We start from the raw sequence: 22,193 nt of genomic DNA on the forward strand, positions 1-22,193 counted from the left end.
GATCCGACTAATAATGATAATACCAATGCGGCAAACCCGAATGGGAATGAACAAAGGAGAGTACTTGGATCTTTCTCTGCTCCTACTGCAGATCTGTATGGAAAGAGCATTGTGGTGCCTCCTATTACTGCGAACAACTTTGAGTTGAAGCCTCAACTGGTCACCCTGGTGCAACAAAACTGCCAGTATCATGGTCTTCCCCACGAAGACCCAAATCAATTCATTTCAAGTTTTCTGTAGATTTGTGATACTGTGAAGACAAACGGAGTGAACCCAAATGTGTACAAACTAATGCTCTTCCCGTTTGCTCTGAGGGAAGGAGCAAAACTATGGCTAGATTCTCAACCCAAGGACAGTTTGGATACTTGGAACAAGGTGGTTACTGAGTTTCTCACAAAATTTTTCCCACCAAAGAAGCTGACTAAGCTTAGGATTGAGGTTCAGACCTTCAGACAGAAGGATGGTGAGACTCTGTATGAAGCTTGGGAGAGATACAAGCTACTGACTAGGTAATGCCCTCTAGACATGTTCTCCAAATGGACACAAATAGACATATTTTATGAAGGCTTGGGTGAAATGTCCAAAATGTGCTTAGATAATTCTGCAGAAGGTTCATTGCACAAGAAAAAGACACCGGAGGAGACTATTGAGCTTATTGAATTGGTTGCTAGCAACCAATATTTATACTCCTCTAACGGAAATCCTGTGAACTTTGAGGCTCCTCAGAAGAAAGGTGTCATGGAAGTGGAAACTCTTAATGCTATTCTTGCTCAGAACAAGCTTATGTCTCAGCAAATAAATCTTCTTACTCAACAGATGGGTGGCATGCAAGTCTCAACTATCAACACCCAAAATTCCCCTCAAGAAGCCTCTTATGACATGACAGGTAATTTTATGCAGAATGATAACTATGATTATGCTTAAGCTTCTTCTGAACAGGTCAATTACATAGGGATTGCTACTAGAAATCCCAACAATGATCCCTATTCTAAGACCATCAATCAAGGATGGAGGAATCACCCAAATTATGGGTGGAGAGACCAATCTCAAAGACCTCAGAATTTTAACAATAATTCTCAGGGCGGCTTCCAACAGAATAATTACAATAACCGCCAATTTCAGGCTCAACAGAAACAACCACCTCATCAGGCAAACTCTAAATCCAAGAAAGATTCTAATTGGGAGATGATGATGAGTTTCGTGCAGGAAACCAGAGCCTCCATTAGAAACTTAGAAATGCAAATGGGCCAAATAAGCAAGCAATTACCTGAGAGGTCTGCAAGCACATTTTCAGGTGATACAGTGGTGAACCCAAGAGAAGAATGCAAGGTTATTCAGTTGAGAAGTGGTAAAGTAACTGGTTCTGAGACCAAGGCCAATGAAGAATTAGTTGAAAAAGAAGCCCCAGAGGAGAAGAAGGAAGAAGTCGAGCACACACCTCCTAAGCATGCAGACAATCCTTTCCCTGATTCTCTTGACACTTATCCTACCTTGCCAAAGGCTCCTGAATATAAGCCAAAAATGCCATACCCTCAGAGGCTTCAGAAGGCTTCCAAAGAAAAGCAGTTCTCTAAATTTTTAGATGTCTTCAAGAAGCTACAGATCAACATTCCCTTTGCAGAGGCTCTGGAGCAAATGCCTCTCTATGCTAAATTTATGAAAGAATTGTTGACCCACAAGAGGAACTGGAAGGAACAAGAAACAGTGGTATTAACCAAGGAATGCAGTGCCATTATTTAACACAACCTTCCTAAGAAGATGCCAGACCCAGGGAGCTTTGTCATTCCTTGCACCATTGGAGATGTCACCGTTCAGAGAGCTTTATGTGACCTTGGAGCCAGCATCAATCTCATGCCACTTTCAGTGATGAAAAAGCTTCAAATTGAGGAGGTAAAATCCACTCGTATTTCTCTTCAACTTGCTGGCCTTTCTATTAAATTACCTGTGGGTGTTATTGAGGATTTACTTGTTAAAGTAGGACCATTTATCTTTCCTGTTGATTTTATTGTATTAGACATGGAAGAGGAAGTAAAATCCTCTATCATACTTGGTAGACCCTTTTTAGCTACAGGTAGAGCTCTGATTGATGTACAAAATGGTGAATTAACCCTGAGGTCAATGAAGAACAGGTGGTCCTTCATGTTTTTGAAGCTCTCAAGCACCCTAATGATTCTAAAGGGTGTATGAAAATAGATGTTATTGAACCACTTGTTCAAGAGGTACTTGATGACATTCTGGATCCTATCTCTGAGTATGAATTAGTTGAAATTGATAATTCACCACCCCAGAAGGCTCTGGTCCACACGCCTAAAGCAGAGGAGGAAGTCCCCAAGCTCGAGCTCAAATACCTACCCCCTTCCCTGAAATATGTATTCTTGGGTGAGAATGACTCATATCCAGTGATTATTAGCTCTTCCCTGAAGCCTGCAGAGAAAGAGGCGCTTATTTTAGTGCTCAAGAGCCATAAAACAGCTCTTGGGTGGACCATTAGTGACTTAAAAGGGATTAGTCCAACCAAGTGTATGCACAAGATCCTCCTTGAAGATGATGCTAAACCAGTTGTGCAACCACAAAGGAGACTCAATCCAACCATGAAAGAGGTGGTCCAAAAAGAGGTAATTGTTCCGAGGGTTACCTGAAACGTGTAGCTCGGTCTTCTGGCAAGACCCGAGGTAGGGGTTCCGTGACCCGAGCTTGGTGTGCTGAGCGGCTGGGGGTTGTACCTGCAATGACACTCCGATGCTTAAGTTAGCATGGGTATTAAACAGGTTTTATGTAGAATCAGAGTATGAGTTATACCTGGGTGCTCCAGTGTATTTATAATGGTGAGATGTGGCCTCCTGTGGATAGGATAAGTTAGTTATCTTATCTTATCTTTAAGTGAGGTCATCTTATCTTCAAGGGAACCGCCTTTATCTTTCTGGGCTTTAGCCGCCTTTAGATTGGGCTATGTTCCTTCGTTTTGGGCCTGCTTTGGGCTCCTTTGGCGAGTTGGCCGAGCTCTTTGAGAAGAGGTCGGGCATTTGGCCGAGCTCTTTGAGAAGAGGTCGGGCATTTGGCCGAGCTCTTTGAGAAGAGGTCGGGCATTTAGCCGAGCTCTAGAAGAGGTCGGATAGTCTGACCTGAAGAGGTCGGTCGGCTTGTCGCTAAACATCCCGGGTCGGACAGGTTGACCCAGGGTATGAACAGTGCCCCTGCTTGAGTTCGATCTCTTTGGAAGTCGTGCTCGAGCATCTGTCTGGCTTTGATTCTTCATTGCTTTGAAATCTTTTGCAGATTTTCTAGAGGTTTGGTACTTCACAGTCCGTCCTCTTTTGAGTAGTAGTGTGGGTTTTCTACCCTTGCCTTCTGGATCACGCCTTGCTTTTGTGTTGACAACCCTCTGCTTTGGTGAAGTTATCCTTGCGGCTTGATATCCGGACTCTTAGTGACTTGTCTGATGACTTTTTAGTGTTCTTTGTATAGAACCTTTTTAGTCTCGGATGACGTACGTAGCCCTGTTTGAGATTGTGCCTTCTTTGAGTGGAATTGTATCCCTTTTAGCTAAGCACTTTTGAGCCTTAAGGTTTTTTCTTAACCTTTTGGCTTGTTCTTTTTTGAGATTGTATTTGCGCCTCTTCTTAGCTGACGTCGACCTGTACGACTTTGCCCCTGCTTGAGTTCGATCTTTCCGTGAGATCGTGCTCTCATTGGGGGAAGTCGTACTCAAGCATCCTGACTTTGGTCGATCTTGAGTAGTTTTATCTTGTGCGAGTTTGGCATTTACCTTTTTTAGTTTGTTTGAGAGGTCTTTTCAGCCTTCTTCCGACTTTGTTTGTCTTCACTGTTCGGGCTTTTTAGTCATAATCCAACAACTTTTTAGGTATAGTTCCTGATGGGAAACCTTTTATAGTCTGTTTGGATGACTTTTTAGCGCCGTTTTGATTTGTGCTTTTGCCTTTTAAGTAGTGTCTTTTTTCAAGACTTCGTACCTTTTAGCAAAGCATTCCTGGCATTCCTCTGGCCATTGCGAGATGTCTTTGTCCCCTTTGTGGATCTTTGTAGAGTGTTGGTATTTTGTTGTCCGACCTCTTTTGATCACTGCCGGTTTTGTCCACTTCCTGCTTGGTTGAGGTGGTCCTTGGGGCTAACTTGTCCGACGATTTTTTAGTGTTCTTTGGTAGAACCATTTTAGTTGGTCTGAACAATTTTGATAGCCTTGTCACGGAGCCGTGGCTTTTTGGGCAAAGCTATGTCCCTTTTAGCGCACGCTTTTCGTTGGTCCAATTTCTCGTGTCGACGAGCTGTAGCTTTCGTTGGTCCGACTTCTTGTCGGTCCAAGCTGTGGTTTTCATTGGTCCGACTTCTTCCTGTCGGTCCAAGCTGTAGCTTTTGTTTGGTCCGACTTTTTCTTGTTGTCGCTTCTAAGTTATTTCTAGTAATCCTCTTTATTGGACCTCTGTCAGGTCTCTTTCAGGGATTACTTTTTATAACTTTTTGTTTATGGGACGACTTCTTTACGTCAGTCCCTTCTCCAAGTTATTTTTGTAATCCTCTTTCTTGGACCTTTGTCAGATCTCTTTCAGGGATTACTTTTATAACTTGTCCGTTGTAGGAGACCGACTTCTTTATGTCGATCTCTTCTAAGTTATTTCGTAACCCTCTTTCTTGGACCTTTGCCAGGTCTCTTTCAGGGATTACTTTTTATAACTTTTTGTTTATGGGACGACTTCTTTACGTCAGTCCCTTCTCCAAGTTATTTTTGTAATCCTCTTTCTTGGACCTTTGTCAGATCTCTTTCAGGGATTACTTTTATAACTTGTCTGTTGTAGGAGACCGACTTCTTTATGTCGATCTCTTCTAAGTTATTTCGTAACCCTCTTTCTTGGACCTTTGCCAGGTCTCTTTCAGGGATTACTTTTTATAACTTTTTGTTTATGGGACGACTTCTTTACGTCAGTCCCTTCTCCAAGTTATTTTTGTAATCCTCTTTCTTGGACCTTTGTCAGATCTCTTTCAGGGATTACTTTTATAACTTGTCTGTTGTAGGAGACCGACTTCTTTATGTCGATCTCTTCTAAGTTATTTCGTAACCCTCTTTCTTGGACCTTTGCCAGGTCTCTTTCAGGGATTACTTTTTATAACTTTTGTTTATGGGACGACTTCTTTACGTCAGTCCCTTCTCCAAGTTATTTTTGTAAACCTCTTTCTTGGACCTTTGTCAGATCTCTTTCAGGGATTACTTTTATAACTTGTCTGTTGTAGGAGACCGACTTCTTTATGTCGATCTCTTCTAAGTTATTTCGTAACCCTCTTTCTTGGACCTTTGCCAGGTCTCTTTCAGGGATTACTTTTTATAACTTTTTGTTTATGGGACGACTTCTTTACGTCAGTCCCTTCTCCAAGTTATTTTTGTAATCCTCTTTCTTGGACCTTTGTCAGATCTCTTTCAGGGATTACTTTTATAACTTCTTACATTATTCTGTGTTCATCTTTGCCGATTTTGTCGTGATCGGGCGATGATTTTGGTGTTTCACCTTGCCGACCTGCCGTAGTCGGGCGTCTTGGTAGGAAACTTTTTAGGGAATCTGCAATCTTTTAAACAATAATATAAAGATAAGAGTGTGTACATGTTAGTACTTACCTTTCTAGGTCGGGCAATCTTTTTGGATCTCGGCCTGGCGCCCTTTTTAGATTGCAGGCATGCCATGACCTTGGTAGCTCTTGCCCTTCAAGTTCGGGCAGTCTGTAGCAACCTTTCCCCAGTTCTTCTAAACAACTTGGTCCTTTCCAGTTGGGTGCTAGCTTTCCTTCTCCAGGTCGAGTTGTTCCGATATCATTTCGGATTAGGATAAGGTTGTTGTTGGCAAAGCTTCGCTGTACTACCTTCTGATTGTATCTTTGAGGCCATTCGACGTTTTAACGCCTCTTCCTTGATCGGAGCTCTCTCTCGGACTCTTGGAAGTAGGTTGAGTTCTTTCCTTTGGATTTGGGAGTTGACCTCTTCATTGTAGAAGATCATTCTTGGGGGATCCTTCTTCGATCTCTACTGGGATCATTGCCTCCATTTCGTAAATCAATCGGAAGGGTGATTCCCCCGTGGTGAAGTGTGGAGTTGTCCGATATGCCCATAGGACTTGTGGGAGCTCTTCGGATGTGAATTGGTGCTTTATTTTCAAGTTAGCCATTCTTTTCTTGAAACCTGTGTCCGTGAATTGAGTGTCATTGTTTGTGGTGATGGAGTAAGAAACCCCAAACCCTGTAATAATGTTCTTGTACAAGAATTTCTGACTTCTTTGGGCAGTGGCATTAGCTAGGGGCTCTGCCTCAATCCATTTTGTGAAGTAATCCACCCCTACAATGAGGAACTTGACTTGTCCCGATCCTTGGAAAAATAGTCCGAGGAGGTCGAGTCCCCTCTTTGTGAACGGCCAAGGTGATGTTACACTGATGAGCTCCTCTGGTGGGGCAATGTGGAAGTTGGCATGCTTTTTGATGTAAAGCTTTGACTTTTGTATTTGGGTTTTTGCTCTGTTGTTGCCTCCAAAGGGTGCCCTTGGACTTTTGTGTGAGTCCTGGGGTTTCCCTTTTACTGCCGCGTCTGTCACTTTATGTTTTACTGTTATTGTCCGAGTTGTTTCCTTATTTTCCCGAGTTGTTTGGTAGTAATTCCATAGTCGACCTATGTCTTTGAGATGTCTACTAAGATCCCGGACAGCGTGTCTGATTAGCTGGATTTCATAGTTTAAATGCGTGTTACTGTGGCTGACCCTGAGTACATCCCTTATACCGCCTTCGAGACCGATTTGTTGTGGTCTTGTAATGTAGCTCGGATGAGGCTTCTGTTATTGCCCCTTGGTTGGCTAGTTGGTTGGAACTCTGATAGTGTGAGCTTGAAAGTATGGGTGGAGTCGTCGAGAGGTGAGTATGAGGGTGTAGGCGAACTTTTTCTATCTGTTGATAGGTTAGTTCGGTCCCTTGTAAAGCTTTGCTGATGAAGTAGACGGGTTGTTTCCCACTTTCGTCTTCTCTGACTAGTGCTGAGGCTATTGCCTGACTTCCCACTGCGAGGTATAATGAGTTCTTCACTTTCCCGTGGTCTGGGAAGGATGGGTGGTTGCCCCAAGAATTTTGAAATCTCGGAAGGCTTGTTCGTACTCCGTTGTCCTTTTCAACTCGTCCGACCTCCTTGGTGTGAGGTGGACGTTCAACTCGTCCGACCTCTTTGGTGTGAGGTAGATGTTTAACTCGTTCGACCTCTTTGGTATGAGGTGGACCTTCAACTCGTCCGACCTCTTGGTGGTGAGGTGGACCTTCAACTTGTCCGACCTCTTTGGTGTGAGGTGGACCTTCAATTCGCCCGACATCTTCGGTGTGAGGTGGACCTTCAACTTGTCCGACCTCTTTGGTGTGAGGTGGAGCTTAAACTCGCCCGACATCTTCAGTGTGAGGTGGACCTTCAACTTGTCCGACCTCTTTGTTGTGAGGTGGACCTTAACTTGTCCGACCTCTTCGGTGTGAGGTGGAGCTTAAACTCGCCCGACATCTTCAGTGTGAGGTGGACCTTCAACTTGTCCGACCTCTTTGTTGTGAGGTGGACCTTAACTTGTCCGACCTCTTTGGTGTGAGGTGGAGCTTAAACTCGCCCGACATCTTCAGTGTGAGGTGGACCTTCAACTTGTCCGACCTCTTTGTTGTGAGGTGGACCTTAACTCGCCCGACCTCTTCCGTGTGAGGTGGACCTTCAACTCGTCCGACCTCTTCCGTGTGAGGTGGACCTTCAACTCGCCCGACCTCTTCGGTGTGAGGTGGACCTTCAACTTGTCCGACCTCTTTGGTGTGAGGTGGACCTTAACTCGCCCGACCTCTTCCGTGTGAGGTGGACCTTCAACTCGTCCGACCTCTTTGGTGTGAGGTGGACCTTCAACTCGCCCGACCTCTTTCTCCTTTTTGCTTTTGATTGGGCGAGGTGGTGGGATCTTCTCCGATTGATCTTCTCTTTTCTTGGACTCTTTATCCTTGTCCCGTGGTACTGAGATGATGGCTTGGATCCAATGTGCCGCCGTACGGGATCATGTCGGGAGCCTTGAAGTCCTTTTGGATTTTAGCTTTCATGATATCTTTGGTGAATGGGTCTTGATCTTTGTAGGGGCTGTCTTCGTGACCGGATCGAGTTGTTTTGGCCTTGAGATCTGCTTCGAGTTTTAGGAGCTTGTCCTTTAACTCGTGGCATCACCTAACTTCCCTTCGTAGGTCTCTCTCAACTTCTTGTTGATGTTCCACCTTTTTTTCGAGTTGCTTTAAGCGATCTTTGAAGTGCCTCCATAGCCTCCTCTTTTGGCGAATTCTCGCCTTTGGTGGGTTGAAGAGTATCTTTTGGTGTAGTATCCGCGTCTTTGTGCGGTGTTCTATCCTCTAGATCTGAATCATGGTCGTTGTCATGGTTGTCCGCCATGGTGATGGGATGACTTCCAGGGTCCCCGGCAACGGCGCCAATGTTCCGAGGGTTACCTGAAACGTGTAGCTCGGTCGTCTGGCAAGACCCGAGGTAGGGGTTCCGTGACCCGAGCTTGGTGTGCTGAGCGGCTGGGGGTTGTACCTGCAATGACACTCCGATGCTTAAGTTAGCATGGGTATTAAACAGGTTTTATGTAGAATCAGAGTATGAGTTATACCTGGGTGCTCCAGTGTATTTATAATGGTGAGATGTGGCCTCCTGTGGATAGGATAAGTTAGTTATCTTATCTTATCTTTAAGTGAGGTCATCTTATCTTCAAGGGAACCGCCTTTATCTTTCTGGGCTTTAGCCGCCTTTAGATTGGGCTATGTTCCTTCGTTTTGGGCCTGCTTTGGGCTCCTTTGGCGAGTTGGCCGAGCTCTTTGAGAAGAGGTCGGGCATTTGGCCGAGCTCTTTGAGAAGAGGTCGGGCATTTGGCCGAGCTCTTTGAGAAGAGGTCGGGCATTTAGCCGAGCTCTAGAAGAGGTCGGATAGTCTGACCTGAAGAGGTCGGTCGGCTTGTCGCTAAACATCCCGGGTCGGACAGGTTGACCCAGGGTATGAACAGTAATGAAACTATGGGAAGCAGGAATTATTTATCCTATTTCTGACAGTCCTTGGGTAAGTCCTGTGCAGGTAGTTCCCAAGAAAGGAGGGATGACAATGATCAAGAACGAAAAGAATGAGCTTATCCCCACAAGAACAGTCACAGGATGGAGAATGTGTATAGACTACATAAGGCTCAACACTGCTACAAGAAAAGATCATTTCCCCCTGCCTTTCATTGATCAGATGCTTGAGAGGTTAGCTGGTCATGCATTTTATTGTTTTCTAGATGGATATTCTGGATATAATCAAATTGTAGTGGACCCTCAAAATCAGGAGAAGACAGCATTCACATGCCCCTTTGGAGTATTTGCCTACAGAAGAATGCCTTTTGGACTTTGCAATGCTCCAGCAACTTTTCAGAGGTGTATGCTTTCAATTTTTTTTATATGGTTGAAAAATTTATTGAGGTATTTATGGATGACTTTTCTGTTTTTGGTAATTCTTTTGAATCCTGCCTTAAACATTTATCTCTTGTCTTGAAACGGTGTCAAGAATCAAAACTTGTTTTAAATTGGGAAAATGCCATTTTATGGTTACAGAAGGTATTGTTCTTGGACACCGGATTTCAAGTAAAGGAATTGAGGTTGATAGAGCAAAAGTAGAGGTAATTAAAAAATTACCACCACCAACTAATGTTAAGGCAATCAGGAGTTTATTGGGTCATGCAGGATTTTATAGAAGATTTATAAAGGATTTTTCTAAAATTGCAAAACCTCTAAGCAACCTTTTGGTTGCTGATGTCCCTTTTGTCTTTGATTTTGATTGTCTGCATGCTTTTGAAACTCTGAAAGCTAACCTTACCTCTGCCCCCATTATAGCTCCCCTAACTGGGATCTACCATTTGAATTAATGTGTGATGCTAGTGATTTTGCTATAGGAGTTGTTCTAGGACAGAGGCATGGTAAGCTTGTACATGTCATTTACTATGCCAGTCGTGTGTTAAATGATGCCCAAAAGAATTACACAACTACAGAAAAGGAATTATTAGCTGTTGTGTACGCTGTTGATAAGTTTCGGTCCTATTTACTTGGTTCTAAGGTTATTATTTATACTGATCATGCTGCTTTGAAGTACCTTATAACCAAACAGGATTCTAAACCAAGATTAATCAGATGGGTGTTGCTCCTTCAAGAGTTTGATATTGAGATAAAAGACAGAAAAGGGTCAGAGAATCAAGTAGCTGACCATCTCTCCAGAATTGAGCCGGAAGCAAGAGTACAACCACCTACAGCTGTGACTGAGACATTCCCAGATGAGCAATTGTTCATCATTCAGCAGGCACCATGGTTTGCAGACATTGCAAATTGGTGCACGAAATTGTGATCAATACTTTTCAAAACATAAACAATCCCTAGTAATGGCTCCAAAGACTTGGTGCTCAATACCATGGCATAAACACAACTTCGCACAACTAACCAGCAAGTGCACTGGGTCGTCCAAGTAATAAACCTTACGCGAGTAAGGGTCGATCCCACGGAGATTGGTGGTATGAAGCAAGCTATGGTCATCTTGTAAATCTCAGTCAGGCAGACTCAAATGTATAATGGTGATGAACGAAAATAACATAAAAGATAAAGATAGGGATACTTATGTATATCATTGGTGTAAGAGCTTCAGACAAGCGTATGAAGATGCCTTCCCTTCCGTCTCTCTGCTTTCCTACTGTCTTCATCCAATCCTTCTTACTCCTTTCCATGGCAAGCTTGTGTAGGGTTTCACCGTTGTCAATGGCTACCTCCCATCCTCGCAGTGAAAGCTAATGCACGCACTCTATCACAGTACTGCCAATCACCGGTGTGGTTCCCTCCCCTACCGGAATAGAATCCAGTGATTCTTTTGCGTCTGTCACTAACGCCCAGCAGGTTACAGGTTTGAAGCACGTCACAGTCATTCAATCATTGAATCCTACTCAGAATACCACAGACAAGGTTAGACCTTCCGAATTCTCTTGAATGCCGCCATCAATTCTTGCCTATACCACGAAGATTCCGGTTAAAGAATCCAAGAGATACTCACTAAGCCTCGAATGCTTGTAGAACAAGAATGGTTGTCAGTCACGTTGTTCATAGGTGAGAATGATGATGAGTGTCAATCATCACCTTCATCAAGTTGAAGAACAAGTGATATCTTGGTAAAAGAACAAGCGGAATTGAATAGAAGAACAATAGTAATTGCATTAATACTCGAGGTACAGCAGAGCTCCACACCTTAATCTATGGTGTGTAGAAACTCCACCGTTGAAAATACATAAGAACAAGGTCTAGGCATGGCCGAATGGCCAGCCTCCCAATGATCTAAGAACTAGATGTCCAAAGATGATCAAAGGATCTAAAAATAATCCAAAGATGAAAATACAATAGTAAAAGGTCCTACTTATAGAAAACTAGTAGCCTAAGGTGTACAAAGATGAGTAAATGACATAAAAATCCACTTCCGGGCCCACTTGGTGTGTGCTTGGGCTGAGCAATGAAGCATTTTCGTGTAGAGACTTGTCTTGGAGTTAAACGCCAGCTTTGGTGCCAGTTTGGGCGTTTAACTCCCATTTAGGTGCCAGTTCCGGCGTTTAACGCTGGAATTTCTGTAGGTGACTTTGAACGCCGGTTTGGGCCATCAAATCTTGGGCAAAGTATGGACTATCATATATTGCTGGAAAGCCCAGGATGTCTACTTTCCAACGCCGTTGAGAGCGCTTCAATTGGGCTTTTGTAGCTCCAGAAAATCCACTTCGAGTGCAGGGAGGTCAGAATCCAACAGCATCTGCAGTCCTTTTCAGTCTCTGGATCAGATTTTTGCTCAGGTCCCTCAATTTCAGCCAGAAAATACCTGAAATCACAGAAAAACACACAAACTCATAGTAAAGTCCAGAAAAGTGAATTTTAACTAAAAACTAATAAAAATATACTAAGAACTCAACTAAAACTACTAAAAACATACTAAAAACAATGCCAAAAAGCATACAAATTATCCGCTCATCACAACACCAAACTTACATTGTTGCTTGTCCCCAAGCAACTGAAGATCAAATAAGATAAAAAGAAGAGAATATGCAATGAATTTCAAAAACATCTATGAAGATCAGTATTAATTAGATGAGCGGGGCTTTTAGCTTTTTGCCTCTGAATAGTTTTGGCATCTCACTTTATCCATTGGGACTCAGAATGATTGGCTTCTTTAGGAACTCAGAATCCAGATAGTGTTATTGATTCTCCTAGTTAAGTATGATGATTCTTGAACACATCTACTTTATTGAGTCTTGGCTGTGGCCCAAAGCACTCTGTCTTCCAGTATTACCACCGGATACATACATGCCACAGACACATAATTGGGTGAACCTTTTCAGATTGTGACTTAGCTTTGCTAAAGTCCCCAACTAGAGGTGTCCAGGGTTCTTAAGCACACTCTTATTTGCCTTGGATCACAACTCTTATTCTTTTCTTTTTCTTTCTTTTTCTCTTTTTTTTTTCTTTCTCTTTTTTTTTTTTTTTTTTGCTTTCTTTCTTCTTTTTTTTTTTTGTATTCACTGCTTTTTCTTGCTTCAAAAATCATTTTTATGATTTTTCAGATCCTCAGTAACATGTCTCCTTTTTCATCATTCTTTCAAGAGCCAATATTCATGAACCACAAATTCAAAAGACATATGCACTGTTCAAGCATACATTCAGAGAACAAAAGTGTTGCCACCACATCAAAATAATTAAACTGTTATAAAATTCAAAATTCATGCAATTCTTTTCCTTTTCAATTAAGCACGTTTTTATTTTAAGAAAGGTGATGGATTCATAGGACATTCATAGCTTTAAGGCATAAACACTAAGACCCCAATGATCATAAGACACAAACATGGATAAACATAAGCACTAAAATTCGAAAAACAGAAGAATAAAGAACAAGGAAATCAAGGAACGGGTCCACCTTAGTGATGGCGGCTCTTCCTTCCTCTTGAAGGTCCTATGGAGTGTTTGAGCTCCTCAATGTCTCTTCCTTGCCTTTGTTGCTCCTCTCTCATGATTCTTTGATCTTCTCTAATTTCATGGAGGAGAATGGAGTGTTCTTGATGCTCCACCCTTAGTTGTCCCATGTTGGAACTCAATTCTCCTAGGGAGGTGTTTAGTTGCTCCCAATAGTTTTGTGGAGGAAAGTGCATCCCTTGAGGTATCTCAGGGATCTCATGATGAGAGGGGTCTCTTGTGTGCTCCATCCTTTTCTTGGTAATGGGCTTATCCTCATCAATGGTGATGTCTCCCTCTATGTCAACTCCAACTGAATAACAGAGGTGACAAATGAGGTGAGGGAAGGCTAACCTTGCTAAGGTAGAGGACTTATCCGCCACCTTGTAGAGTTCTTGGGCTATAACCTCATGAACTTCCACTTCTTCTCCAATCATGATGCTATGGATCATGATGGCCCGGTCTAAAGTAACTTCAGACCGGTTGCTAGTGGGAATGATTGGGCGTTGGATAAACTCCAACCATCCTCTAGCCACGGGTTTGAGGTCATGCCTTCTCAGTTGAACCGGCTTGCCTCTTGAATCTCTCTTCCATTGTGCGCCCTCTTCACATATGACTGTGAGGACTTGGTCCAACCTTTGATCAAAGTTGACCCTTCTTGTGTAAGGATGTTCATCTCCTTGCATCATAGGCAAGTTGAACGCCACCCTCACACTTTCCGGACTAAAATCCAAGTATTTCCCCCGAACCATAGTAAGATAATTCTTTGGATTCGGGTTCATACTTTGATCATGGCTCTTGGTGATCCATGCATTGGCATAGAACTCTTGAACCATCAAGATTCCAACTTGTTGAATGGGGTTGGTAAGTACTTCCCAACCTCTTCTTTGGATCTCATGGCGGATCTCCGGATATTCACCCTTTTTGAGTGAAAAGGGGACCTCGGGGATCACCTTCTTCAAGGCCATAACTTCATAGAAGTGGTCTTGATGCACCCTTGAGATGAACCTATTCATCTCCCATGACTCGGAGGTGGAAGCTTTTGCCTTCCCTTTCCTCTTTCTAGAGGTTTCTCCGGCCTTGGATGCCATAATGGTTATGAAAAAGCAATGCTTTTATCACACCAAACTTAAAATGTTTGCTCGTCCTCAAGCAAAAGAAGAAAGAAGAGAGTAGAAGAAGAAGAAATGAGGAAGAGGGAGATGGTGGTGTATTCGGCCAAAGAAGGCGGAGTAGTAGTGTTTTGGTTGTGTGAAAATGAAGGAGTGAAGAAGGGTATTTATAGGAGAGAGGGGAGATGGGGTTCGGCCATATTGGGTGGGTTTGGGAGGGAAAGTGGTTTGAATTTGAAGGGTGAGGTTGGTGGGGTTTTATGAAGGATGGATGTGAGTGGTGAAGAGAAAGATGGGATTTGATAGGTGAAGGGCTTTTGGGGAAGAGGTGTTGAGGTGATTGGTGAATGGGGGAAGAAGAGAGAGAGTGGTGGTGGGGTTGGTGGGGATCCTGTGGGGTCCACAGATCCTGTGGTGTCAAGGAAAAGTCATCCCTGCACCAAATGTTGTTCAAAATCACGTTTTGAGCCATTTCTGGCGTTAAACGCCGGGCTGGTGCCCATTCCTGGCGTTTAACGCCAGGTTCTTGCCCTTTTCTGGCGTTTAACGCCAGTCTGGTGCCCCTTTCTGGCGTTAAACGCCCAGAATGGTGCCAGACTGGGCGTTAAACGCCGAACTGCTAGGCTTACTGGCGTTTGAACGCCAGCATCTTCTTCTTCCAGGGTGTGCTGTTTTTCTTCCTGTTTTTCATTTTGTTTTTGCTTTTTCAATGGATTTTGTGACTTCTTATGATCATCAACCTACAAAAAGCATAAAATAACAAAAGAAACTATATAAATTATAATCATTGGGTTGCCTCCCAACAAGCGCTTCTTTAATGTCAGTAGCTTGACAGAGGGCTCTCATGGAGCCTCACAGATATTCAGAGCAATGTTGGAACCTCCCAACACCAAACTTAGAGTTTGAATGTGGGGGTTCAACACCAAACTTAGAGTTTGGTTGTGGCCTCCCAACACCAAGATTAGAGTTTGACTGTGGGGGCTCTTCTTGACTCTGATTTGAGAGAAGCTCTTCATGCTTCATCTCTATGGTGACAGAGGGATATCCTTGAGCCTTAAACACAAAGGATTCTTCATTCACTTGAATGATCAGTTCACCTCTATCAACATCAATCACAGCTTTTGCTGTGGCTAGGAAGGGTCTGCCAAGGATGATGGTTTCATCCATGCACTTCCCAGTCTCTAGGACTATGAAATCAGCAGGAATGTAATGGTCTTCAACCTTTACCAAAACATTCTCTACAAGTCCATGAGCTTGTTTTCTTGAGTTGTCTGCCATCTCTAATGAGATTCTTGCAGCTTGTACCTCAAAGATCCCTAGCTTCTCCATTACTGAGAGAGGCATGAGGTTTACACTTGACCCTAAGTCACACAGAGCCTTCTTGAAGGTCATGGTGCCTATGGTACAAGGTATGGAAAACTTTCCAGGGTCTTGTCTCTTTTGAGGTAATTTCTGCCTAGACAAGTCATCCAGTTCTTTGGTGAGCAAAGGAGGTTCATCCTCCCAAGTCTCATTTCCAAATAACTTGTCATTTAGCTTCATGATTGCTCCAAGGTATTTAGCAACTTGCTCTTCAGTGACATACTCGTCCTCTTCAGAGGAAGAATACTCATCAGAGCTCATGAAAGGCAGAAGTAAGTCCAATGGAATCTCTATGGTCTCATTTTGAGTCCCAGATTCCCATGGTTCCTCATTAGGGAACTCATTGGAGGCTAGTGCACGCCCATTGAGGTCTTCCTCAGTGGCGTTCACTGCCTCTCTATCCTCTCCAAATTCGGCCATATTGATGGCTTTGCACTCTCCTTTTGGATTTTCTTCTGTGTTGCTTGGGAGAGTACTTGGAGGGAGTTCAGTAACTTTCTTGCTCAGCTGTCCCACTTGTCCTTCCAAATTTCTAATGGAGGACCTTGTTTCATTCATGAAACTTTGAGTGGTTTTAATTAGATCAGAGACCATGGTTGCTAAGTCAGAGGGGTTCTGCTTAGGATTCTCTGTCTGTTGCTGAGAAGATGATGGAAAAGGTTTGCCATTGTTAAACCTGTTTCTTCCACCATTATTATTGAAACCTTGTTGAGGTCTCTCTTGATTCTTCCATGAGAGATTTGGGTGATTTCTCCATGAAGAATTATAGGTGTTACCATAGGGTTCTCCTAGGTAATTCACCTCTTCCATTGAAGGGTTCTCAGGATCATAAGCTTCTTCCTCAGATGAAGCCTCCTTAGTACTGCTTGGTGCATTTTGCATTCCAGACAGACTTTGAGAAATCAAATTGACTTGTTGAGTCAATATTTTATTCTGAGCCAATATGGCGTTCAGAGTGTCAATCTCAAGAACTCCTTTCTTCTGACTAGTTCCATTGTTCACAGGATTCCTGTCAGAAGTGTACATGAATTGGTTATTTGCAACCATTTCAATTAGCTCTTGAGCCTCTGTAGGCGTCTTCTTCAGATGAAGAGATCCTCCAGCAGAGCTATCCAAAGACATCTTGGACAGTTCAGAGAGACCATCATAGAAAATACCTATGATGCTCCATTCAGAAAGCATGTCAGAAGGACATCTTCTGATCAATTGTTTGTATCTTTCCCAAGCTTCATAGAGGGATTCACCATCCTTCTGTCTGAAGGTTTGGACTTCCACTCTAAGCTTACTCCATCTTTGTGGTGGAAAGAACTTTGCCAAGAAGGCATTGACTAGCTTTTCCCAAGAGTCCAGGCTTTCTTTAGGTTGAGAGTCCAACCATATTCTAGCTCTGTCTCTTACAGCAAAAGGGAATAGCATCAGTCTATAGACCTCAGGGTCTACCCCATTAGTCTTGACTGTGTCACAGATTTGCAAGAATTCAGCTAAGAACTGATGAGGATCTTCCATTGGAAGTCCATGGAACTTGCAATTCTGTTGCATTAGAGAAACTAATTGAGGTTTAAGCTCAAAGTTGTTTGCTCCAATGGCAGGGATAGAGATGCTTCTCCCATAGAAGTCGGGAGTAGGTGCAGTAAAGTCACCCAGCACCTTCCTTGCATTGTTTGCATTGTTGTTATTTTCGGCTGCCATGTCTTCTTCTTCTTTGAAGAATTCGGTCAGGTCCTCTAAAGAGAGTTGTGCTTTGGCTTCTCTTAGCTTTCTCTTCAAGGTCCTTTCGGGTTCAGGGTCAGCTTCAACAAGAATGCCTTTATCCTTGCTCCTGCTCATATGAAGGAGAAGAGAACAAGAAAGTGTGGAATCCTCTATGTCACAGTATAGAGATCCCTTAAGGTGTCAGAGGAAAAGAGAAATAGAAAGAAGAAGGAGGAGAAGAATTCGAACTTTATTAGAGAGAGTTCGAATTGTGCATTAAGAAGGAGTAGTACTCCATAAATAGAAGGATGTGAGAAGGAGGGAAGAGAATTTTCGAAAATTCAATTAAAAAGATTTTGAAAACATTTTGACAATTTGATTGATAATTTTCGAAAATTCAAAGTGAAAAAGGAATCAAGTGATTTTTGAAAAAGATTTTTAAATTAGAAGTCAAAAAGATTTGATTGAAAACTATTTTGAAAAAGATGTGGTTAAGAAGATATGATTGAAAAGTTATGGTTTTAAAAAAAATTTGATTTGAAAATAATTTTAAAAGATATGATTTGAAAACAATTTAAAAAAAAAAGATTTGATTTTAAAAATAATTGACTTGCCTAACAAGAAAAGATATGATTCAAACATAAAACCTTCCTCAACAGAAAAGGCAAAAAATGTTCAATCAAATCATTAATTGTTAGTAAGTATCTTTGAAAAAGGAAAGAAATTAATTTTGAAAACATTTGATTGAAAAGATATGATTTGAAAAAGATTTGATTTTGAAAAACTCTGAAAACTTGAAAAAAAATTGATTTGAAAACAAAATCTTCCCCCTAGCACCATCCTGGCGTTAAACGCCCAGAATGGTATCCATTCTGGCGTTTAACGCCCAAAATGCACCCTTTTTGGGCGTTAAACGCCCAACCAGGTACCCTGGCTGGCGTTTAAACGCCAGTCTGCCTTCTTCACTGGGCATTTTCGGATGCCCAGCTTTTTCTGTATAATTCCTCTGCAGTATGTTTTGAATCTTCAATTCTCTGTATTATTGACTTGAGAAGACACAAAGTAAAAAATATTTTTGGATTTTTAATAATCAAAATGCAACAAGAATCAAATAACAATGCATGCAAGACACCAAACTTAGCAGTTTGTATACTATTGACACTATATGAGACACATAAACACTCAAGTCAAAAGAATTCAAAGATCAGAGTAAAAAATCATCAAGAATTACTTGAAGATCCTTAAGACACATGAATGAATGCATGTAATTGACACCAAACTTAAGATGAGACACTAGACTCAAGCAAGAAATATTTTTGGTTTTTATGATTTTCTAATTTTTTTGTGATTTTCGAAAATCAAGTAAAAACATCAAAATTCTTAATGAGAATTCCAGGAATCAGTGCAATGCTAGTCTAAGACTCCGGTCCAGGAATTAGACATGGCTTCACAGCCAGCCAAGCTTCCAAAGAAAGCTTCGGTCCAAAACACTAGACATGGCCAAAGGCCAGCCAAGCCTTAGCAGATCACTGCTCCAAAAGCAAGATCAACAAGCTCTTGTGATGATAAGTTGAAACCTCGGTCCAATGAAATTAGACATGGCTTTACAGCCAGCCAGATTTCAGCAAATCATCATGAAACTCTAGAATTCATCTTCAAGAATTTCGAAAAAAATAAATGCCTAATCTAAGCAACAAGATGAACCGTCAGTTGTCCATACACAAGAACAATCCCCGGCAACGGCGCCAAAAACTTGGTGCACGAAATTGTGATCAATACTTTTCAAAACATAAACAATCCCTAGTAATGGCTCCAAAGACTTGGTGCTCAATACCATGGCATAAACACAACTTCGCACAACTAACCAGCAAGTGCACTGGGTCGTCCAAGTAATAAACCTTACGCGAGTAAGGGTCGATCCCACGGAGATTGGTGGTATGAAGCAAGCTATGGTCATCTTGTAAATCTCAGTCAGGCAGACTCAAATGTATAATGGTGATGAACGAAAATAACATAAAAGATAAAGATAGGGATACTTATGTATATCATTGGTGTAAGAGCTTCAGACAAGCGTATGAAGATGCCTTCCCTTCTGTCTCTCTGCTTTCCTACTGTCTTCATCCAATCCTTCTTACTCCTTTCCATGGCAAGCTTGTGTAGGGTTTCACCGTTGTCAATGGCTACCTCCCATCCTCGCAGTGAAAGCTAATGCACGCACTCTGTCACAGTACTGCCAATCACCGGTGTGGTTCCCTCCCCTACCGGAATAGAATCCAGTGATTCTTTTGCGTCTGTCACTAACGCCCAGCAGGTTACAGGTTTGAAGCACGTCACAGTCATTCAATCATTGAATCCTACTCAGAATACCACAGACAAGGTTAGACCTTCCGGATTCTCTTGAATGCCGCCATCAGTTCTTGCCTATACCACGAAGACTCCGGTTAAAGAATCCAAGAGATACTCACTAAGCCTCGAATGCTTGTAGAACAAGAATGGTTGTCAGTCACGTTGTTCATAGGTGAGAATGATGATGAGTGTCAATCATCACCTTCATCAAGTTGAAGAACAAGTGATATCTTGGTAAAAGAACAAGCGGAATTGAATAGAAGAACAATAGTAATTGCATTAATACTCGAGGTACAGCAGAGCTCCACACCTTAATCTATGGTGTGTAGAAACTCCACCGTTGAAAATACATAAGAACAAGGTCTAGGCATGGCCGAATGGCCAGCCTCCCAATGATCTAAGAACTAGATGTCCAAAGATGATCAAAGGATCTAAAAATAATCCAAAGATGAAAATACAATAGTAAAAGGTCCTACTTATAGAAAACTAGTAGCCTAAGGTGTACAAAGATGAGTAAATGACATAAAAATCCACTTCCGGGCCCACTTGGTGTGTGCATGGGCTGAGCAATGAAGCATTTTCGTGTAGAGACTTGTCTTGGAGTTAAACGCCAGCTTTGGTGCCAGTTTGGGCGTTTAACTCCCATTTAGGTGCCAGTTCCGGCGTTTAACGCTGGAATTTCTGTAGGTAACTTTGAACGCCGGTTTGGGCCATCAAATCTTGGGCAAAGTATGGACTATCATATATTGCTGGAAAGCCCAGGATGTCTATTTCCAACGCCGTTGAGAGTGCTCCAATTGGGCTTCTGTAGCTCCAGAAAATCCACTTCGAGTGCAGGGAGGTCAGAATCCAACAGCATCTGCAGTCCTTTTCAGTCTCTGGATCAGATTTTTGCTCAGGTCCCTCAATTTCAGCCAGAAAATACCTGAAATCACAGAAAAACACACAAACTCATAGTAAAGTCCAGAAAAGTGAATTTTAACTAAAAACTAATAAAAATATACTAAGAACTCAACTAAAACTACTAAAAACATACTAAAAACAATGCCAAAAAGCATACAAATTATCCGCTCATCACAAATTATAAGGCCATGAATTTTATCCCAAGGGAGTACAGTAGGCAACAGGTGAAGAAGCTACTAACTGATGCAAAGTACTACATTTGGGAAGAACCATACCTTTTTAAAAGGTGCTCAGATGGAATAATCCGGAGATGTGTCCCGGACGAGAAAAAGCAGCAGATTCTTTGGCACTGTCATGGGTCTGATTATGTAGGCCACTTTGGTGGTGAAAGGACAACTACAAAAGTCCTTCAGAGCGGGTTTTACTAGCCGACTCATTTCAGGGACTCAAGGGCATTTGTGAAGCACTCTGGCAAATGTGAAAAATTTGCAAATCTCCCTGCCAACCATGAAATGCCACAGCAGGGAATTCTTGAGGTTGAGTTGTTTGATGTGTGGGGTATTGATTTCATGGGACCTTTTCCACCCTTACATTCAAACAACTATATTCTAGTGGCAGTTGACTCTGTGTCCAAATGGGTGGAAGCTGTGGCTTTGCCCACCAACGATGCCAAAGTAGTGTTCCAAGGACACTTATTAGTGATGGAGGAAGCCATTTCTGCAACAGACAGTTGGACTCTCTTCTGCAGAGATATGGAGTCCGTCATAAAGTGCCAACCCCCTATCACCCTCAGACAAGTGGACAGGTTGAAGTTTTCAACAGGGAACTTAAGAGGATTCTAGAGAAGACCGTCAGTATTTTCATAAAGGACTGGTCTAGGAAGCTTGATGATGCTCTCTGGGCTTACCGGACAGCATACAAGACTCCCATTGGCATATCCCCTTATCGGTTGGTCTATGGAAAAGCCTGTCACTTGCCAGTTGAGCTGGAGCATAAAGCTTACTAGGCAATCAGGTATCTGAATCTTGATTCGGAAGCTGCAGGAATCAAGCGAATGCTTCAGTTAAATGAGCTTGATGAATTCAGATATTCAGCCTATGAGAATGCCAAGCTCTATAAGGAAAGAACCAAGCTACTGCATGACAAAAAGATTGCCATCAGAGTCTTTGAGCCAGGACAAAGAGTGCTTCTATATAATTCAAGGCTCAAATTCTTTCCCGGGAAGCTGAAATCCCGATGGTCAGGGCCGTTTGTGGTTACCAGAGCTTCACCGTATGGTCATGTGGAAATACAAGGAGAGAACTCTGACAGAAAATTTACAATGAATGGCCAGAGGTTGAAGCACTATCTTGGAGGCGAGATTGATCGCCAGAGGTCCACTCACCTGCTAAACTAGCAGAGCTGAACGTCAAGCTAGTGATGTTAAAGAAGCGCTTGTCGGGAGGCAACCCGATAAATTCGTATCCTTAGCTATTTTTCGTAGTAGTAGTTTTCTTACTTGCTTGATTTCTACTGAGTTCTTACTAATTTTCAGATCATGCAGCTATTTTATCACAGGAACCGAAGACCTCAAGCTCTATCTTAAAAAAAAAGAAGCGAGAGAAGAGCACCCGACGCGCAAGCATCGCTGACGCGGACGCGTCAGATGGGTATGCGTAAAAAATAAATTTGAACAGAGAGTCGCGCGGGCGCGCGGCTGGCTTCGCGCGAATCACACAAAATCCATGGCACGCAGACGTGTGCCTG

General features: G+C 42.5%; 1 protein-coding gene and 1 non-coding gene across 2 annotated transcripts; both read left to right on the top strand.

Annotated features, from left to right (window-relative positions):
• The first annotated feature begins 16,682 nt into the window (after positions 1-16,682).
• Positions 16,683-16,790, top strand: LOC130959523 (small nucleolar RNA R71). Its single transcript, XR_009078597.1, has one exon. It is a non-coding gene; the product is annotated as a small nucleolar RNA R71 (small nucleolar RNA).
• Positions 16,791-21,081: 4,291 nt separating this feature from the next.
• LOC130957065 (uncharacterized) lies at positions 21,082-21,843 on the top strand. Its single transcript, XM_057883963.1, has 2 exons — positions 21,082-21,395; positions 21,462-21,843. The coding sequence occupies exons 1-2, from the start codon at positions 21,082-21,084 to the stop codon at positions 21,841-21,843; spliced, it is 696 nt and encodes a 231-aa protein (XP_057739946.1).
• The last annotated feature ends 350 nt before the right edge of the window (positions 21,844-22,193 follow it).

Source organism: Arachis stenosperma, chromosome 10 (genome assembly GCF_014773155.1).
Source record: "Arachis stenosperma cultivar V10309 chromosome 10, arast.V10309.gnm1.PFL2, whole genome shotgun sequence".
Taxonomy (NCBI): Eukaryota; Viridiplantae; Streptophyta; class Magnoliopsida; order Fabales; family Fabaceae; genus Arachis; species Arachis stenosperma.